Source organism: Equus asinus, chromosome 12 (genome assembly GCF_041296235.1).
Source record: "Equus asinus isolate D_3611 breed Donkey chromosome 12, EquAss-T2T_v2, whole genome shotgun sequence".
NCBI lineage: Eukaryota > Metazoa > Chordata > Mammalia > Perissodactyla > Equidae > Equus > Equus asinus.
The window spans coordinates 41,846,889-41,852,534 of NC_091801.1; the positions used below are offsets into that span (position 1 = coordinate 41,846,889).

The 5,646-nt window shown below is 60.4% G+C and overlaps 1 protein-coding gene across 1 annotated transcript; it reads right to left on the reverse strand.

Moving 5' to 3' along the window:
• Positions 1-1,469: 1,469 nt before the first annotated feature.
• Positions 1,470-4,297, reverse strand: LOC123283958 (ral guanine nucleotide dissociation stimulator-like). Its single transcript, XM_070480934.1, has 7 exons — positions 4,161-4,297; positions 4,007-4,060; positions 3,514-3,588; positions 2,917-2,949; positions 2,430-2,551; positions 2,120-2,223; positions 1,470-1,795 (listed from the first exon to the last, which is right to left on the reverse strand). The coding sequence occupies exons 2-7, from the start codon at positions 4,046-4,048 to the stop codon at positions 1,638-1,640; spliced, it is 534 nt and encodes a 177-aa protein (XP_070337035.1). The 5' UTR covers positions 4,049-4,060; positions 4,161-4,297; the 3' UTR covers positions 1,470-1,637.
• Positions 4,298-5,646: the final 1,349 nt, after the last annotated feature.

Sequence of the window (5,646 nt, forward strand, 5' to 3'; positions counted from 1 at the left end):
ACTTGCAGCCATCAGAAAGGAGGGGAGAACTCAGAAGGGCCAAGCACTTCCTGTGGTCCTAGTCTTACAGGGGCTTTCCCGGGGTGGGGCGGGGGGGGGGGGGCGTTCAAAATGCCAGGTGGTAACCCTCTAGCTCCTGGTCACCGGGTGGGTTCTTGGAGTGAGCTCGGAGCAGTGTCTGCTCACCACCAGACTGGAACCATTTAAGTGTTTTAATTTTGTCAGGCTGTGTTTACCCGTCATCCGTTTGCTTGCGTTCCCTGCTGGACCCCTCAACCACCCTCCTCTCACGACTCATCTCTGAAAGCTTCCAACGGGAAAGATTCACACCCACACCATAAACGGAGCATAAGGCTGGGCAAGAGAACACAGCCCTCCGAGGGGCTGCATGGACCGAGGGGCTCAGGTCCTCCTGCCCCGTTAGGATGAGTCAGAAACAACATGCCTGAGTGTGTGAACAGGTCATTGCCTGAGACCACACACCTCAGAACCACAGGGGCCCAGATGTCACCCTGGGCAGCGAGGGAGAGTATAGGTCATTCTTTGGCCAGGATTAGGGTATTTAATGTTTGCAAGGCAGACTCCACCCGTGATCCGTCAGACCCTGCCAGGGAGGAGTGGCCACGAGGTACGGGACAGAGAGGCCGAGGCATTCGAGGGAATTTCTGCCCTTCCAAGAATTGTAGAAGGAAGTGCACGGAGGCAGGGAATCCTGGTGGACAAGGAGCAGTGATGCGTCGGGAAGGAAGCCCAGATGCAGCCTTCAAAGCGGCATCACAGATCTGTCCCCCTGGATACCAAACTTGCAGGGAAAGGAATTCAGAGCCGTGGACCGGGATCCCAGAGGATTCCATCCAGGTGAAGGGTGAACATGGAGCCCCCAGAGGGGCCGGGGGAGGGAGGGTCCTGCCTGCCCTTAGTCCATCTGCACATGACCTTCTCCGGCCTTGACCCTCCACATGCACGTTTTGAGCTTTTACATCGTTCTCTGCACTTAGAGCTGCTGCTGTCCAGAGCCTCATTAGAAAACGACAAGTTCCTAACATCTGGTGAAGAGGAACCTCCACAAGAGAAGCCGAAAACGTGGCCTCTCCTCCAAAGGGGTGGAAAAGCAGCCACTGTCCTGGGGCAGGTCGTGGTGCTGGCCCGTGCCATTTGAAAGACACCCGCATTCCAGTGGTTGTTGCTCTGCCTGTGAAAGTACCTCCACCCTCTAAATGCCAGGAGTTCTGGGTGCTGTCTCTGCTCCTGGCCCACGTGAACCACACTGAAATGAACCCGTCCTCTGAGTAAGGGGGGGCGCGGAGGTGTCCTTCAGTATCCAGGGAGGGGCCTGGCCCTTCTCCCTTCTCTCACATACAATAAGCCGAGACCCTGCAAGATTTCTTCATTCCAGGAGGAACGCGAGAGTCTGTGTCTCCTTGACACGAGCACAGGAGGGGAAAGAACCAGACCGTGACTCGCAGGCTGGAACAGAAACAGGATTTTAACATCAAATTCAAAACTAGCACTAACTATTAACACGAAAGAAATACGGCCCCTTCCCAAGTGGTAAACAGGCGCTGGGGTGGAGATGCCAGGCCTGTGGGGTGGGGTCGTCCCCTCCCTCTTGGGCTCCAGGGGTCCCAGGAAAAGGCTTAGAATGTTCTTCTCCCCATCAGCATGGGAGGAGCCGGCCTGGGGCCCCGCGTGTTTCCCAGCCGTGTCCCCGCCGCTGAAGAGCAGGCTGCACTCGAGCTGTTGGAAGGACCGGGATCTGCCACTGTTGCTGGGTTCTGCGTCGGGGGTCTGGTGACTGAAGAGAAGACACTGATGACTGGGGGGTCACACCAGTATCCCAGCCCAACACCTCAGCCCCACTGCATTCTGCTCCAAACCTTGTCCTGAGTGTTCAGTCAACACTACCCCATTGTCCCTGACATGGGAGCTGGCATTTCGCTTCACCCATTTCACAGAAGAGGAAGCTGAGTCCCACAAAGGTCAAGGGAATTGTCCCTCACAGGCCTGGGCAGCAGTGGAGCTGGGATCCCCGTGCCGGCTGTCCATCTCCCTAGGCCCGTGCTTAGCCCGAAGCTTTCCGGAGCCCCTGGCTTCAGTCCCTGCCTGTCTGGACACTCACCGAGCCCTGAGCTGAGAGATGCGCGGTTCTTCCTGGGCAGGAAAAACCGGCGCATCTTGCCGGCCCTCTCCTGTGGGGGCTCCAGGTGGCAGGACAGGCTGTAGCTAAAGGACAGAGTGGACTTTTCAGCTACCGGGAGCCACACCTCAGGTGACCCTCCCAGAGACGGCCAGCAGTTGGAGTCCCAGGGCCCCACGGGTGACCATGCGACAAGCCCCGGGACTGACCCGGAAGCCACGGGCACGGGCTCCCTGGAGCTGGCCATCAGAGAGAGTCCGCCTTGCCCTCACCAACTCCTGCCCCGCCTCACCTCTCATCCTCGCTGAGGGGCTCCATGGCCTCGAACCAGGCCCCAAATCGCTCCTCAGCCTCAATGTGGTAAAGATGGACTGCCTCCTGGAGCAGGAAGATCTGCTGGGTGACTTTGAATTCCTGGGAGAAAGGGCATGATGCAGACGGGGCCTGGGTGGGGGACCGTGCTGGGGACTCAGACAGGTGAGAAGAGGGTCAAGGAGCTGGTCTGGGGTCTTGGCCCACATGGGAACCCTCCTTCCCTCCAATTCCGTGCAGGACTTGCTCGTTCTCACAGTTGGCTTGAAATAGCTCCTCCTGCAGGAAGGTGTCCTTGGTGCCAGCCCCTTCCCCCACGCACCAGTGGGACGGCTTTCCCAGCTCTGGGTGCCGAACTCTCCCAAGAAAAGCAAGGCCCAAGGCATCGGGCCAGAGAAGGTCTTCCCCGGAGGAGTCTCTGATTGCCACAGCCCCACCCTCCGCACGGGGAGGCCACAGCTGCTCACCTCACTCCTTTTCTCATAATTGATCTCATTTCCCTGGAAGGCAGAGAGCCAAAGTCCATGAGCAACAGCCCCCTTAGCCCATAGCTAGCCCCCGTCTCCACCCTTTCTCAGGTTGCACTACCAGCAGGGTCGACCAGGGAGCAGGCGCTACCAGAAACAGGAATGGGTCCCGGGCAAGACTCTGAGCTCCAGAGCAAGGAGGCCACGGGGCTATGGCTCAGGGACATTCTAAGACAGCCCTCTCTGACAGACAGACAGACTGAGGCCTCAGGCAGGAAGGGATGCTCAGCCACTCGTGTGCTTCCTGCCTTGGAGGGGCCTGGCTTCACTCCCTGCAGGGGCGGGGCCTGAGGGAGAGGCTGAGTCCAGCTCAGACACACCCTCCAGCAGCTCCGCAGTCAGGCAGCCTGGACTGGCGGCTCAGCTGGATCCTATATTCACTCATCACTAAGATGGGCATGACACCCAGCTCCCGGGGTGGCTGTGAGGCCCTCACGAGAGGACTCTGCCAAGGGTTGTGAGCTCAGGCCTCAGTGCAAGTCTCTCCTCCCAAATCTCCGAATCCTGATCCCCAGCCCCACCTCCAGGCTCACTCACCTCCAGGTAATCCTCCATGTTGGTGTCCAGCAGCAGCAGGTAATTGAGGAATGTGCCAAGGAAGGGGATGAGCCCCTGTGCCAGCGGGGTGGAGATGGTGATGAGATCCCGCTCTCAGGAGCCGTCAAAGGCCTCTCCTCCACTCCTCACCCCAGCCTCCTGCCCAGCCCAAGCTACCCACCTAGGCGGCCTCCCCCCAGTTTCCTCCTCTTCTCTCCTCCAGGAACCCCAAACTCCTGCAGGCACCTCCCAGCAGCCGGCTCTGGCAAAACCCAGGGTACGTGGTCCCCGCCCCTCCCTGTCCCAAATCCGTTGTGCGCCCATCCGTTCCAGGCCTCCTCCTGGTCACTTCCAATGCAGGCATTTCAGGTCTGTGGCACCAGGAGCAGGGCTGGAGGAGAAAGGCTCCCTCTCTGCTGGTAGAGACCTCCGGCTAGGAAGGGGAGTCCCCTCTCCTGCGACTCCTGGGCCCCTCCTCCACAGGCACCCTTACCTTCTGGGCACCTATGGGGCCCGTCTCCAGGCTGGTCAACATAGAGGTCGCCTCCTGCCAGGGTGTTGACAGGGCCAGTGAGCCGATGCTCCCCTCCAAGTGTCCTCCCAGACCCCTCCCAGATCGGGGACCCTGGACATGTGGCCCCAGTCACCTGGTGCCCCTGCGGCTCCCACCTCCAGGGTGCTCTGCTTCCAGAGCCATCCCAGCTCCAACACTCAGTCCTGTGTGACCTTGGGCCCGCCCAGGCCTCCCTGAACCTGTTACCTCGTCTGGAAGGTTTGACGAACTCTGTCTGCCTCCCACAGTCTCCTGAGGCCCAAGCGTCATCTGACCGTCATCACTGCTCTCCGCTCAAGCCTGCCTTTGGAGCCAGGTCCAAGCTCCCCACATTCCTCCCCACCCTTGAGCCTCGTCACCCACTGTGAGGCCTGCACCACGGCTCATCTCCCTCTGGCTCCCAGATGAGGAGACCAAGGCCCACACAGGGGCAGGGACTTGCTCAGGGGGCCCCAGAGGAGAGGCTGCTCCCCCTCCCAGCCACAGGCCCTGTCTCCTCTGCCCTTCACACCACCCTCTGCCCAGCCGCTGACCACAGTGCTGTCCTCGGGACTCTCAGGCTGTGTTCGGGCCCCCAGCTGGGCCGAGCCATGGATGGAGGGAGATGAGGTGTCTCAGGAGGCCTGGTCAAGTGGCTTCTGCCAGCCCCAACCCCCAGGAGTCTCTGATCCCAGGCCGAGGCCAAGGCCTTGCTAAAGCCCTCAGCTCCCTAGGATCCCCTCAGGGAGTTCCCCTGCACAGAATTCTTTCTTCATCCGCTCAGGATGGGGACCCCGAATGCCACGTCTGACTAGCAGGGGAGGGGGCGACCAGGGCACTGCGGGGTGGCATTTCCTTTCTGTTTTACGAGGAAACTTCTGACGTCTGGGCAGGAAGGATCCCTGAAGAAGCCATCAGTTCCCTGGGCACTTGCCCTTGCCCTCCGGGGCACATGTCATCGCCAACAAGGACCTGGGTGAGCATCCCACTGGGACTGTCTGCAGCGCCCACTTTAGGGGCCAGAGTGGGGAGTCACCGAGGGGACACAGATCTGTCCCAGGTCCAGTGTCCGTCCCAAGGCTGGGAAGCCCCTGAGTGCCCCCGGCCCGTGGGATCCGGCAGTGCCCATCCCTCAGGCAGGCAGGGTGCCCTTCTTGCGAGGCACAGTGAAGACAGAAGGAGCAGTGGGGCCCTGGCTTCCTGAGCACAGACTGGGCTGACTTCGGAAGAAAGGAAGTCCGCCCACTCGCTCCAGCCAGTGGCCAGGAGGAAGATGCAGGGCAGCTGACGGAGCAGCATGGAAGCCAGACACCGGCACCTTCTGCCAGGTCCTCAGCCTCCTGGAACAGTCCAGCCCGCGCCATTCTATCCCATGCCCCTGGCCTCCTGTCCCAAGCTGCCCCCACCTGCCCATGGAGCTAGCACATCCCTCTTCCTGTCCATCTTTTCCTGACCAACTTCACGTGACAGGAGAACCAAAGCTCATCCTGCCGGGTCCCCTCCCCTCTCGCTCCCCCTCCTTCCAGATGTGCAGCCTCCGTCTTACCTTCACCAGCTGCCTCCTGCTCACCCACTGGTCTTTGATGAACCTCTTCAACTTT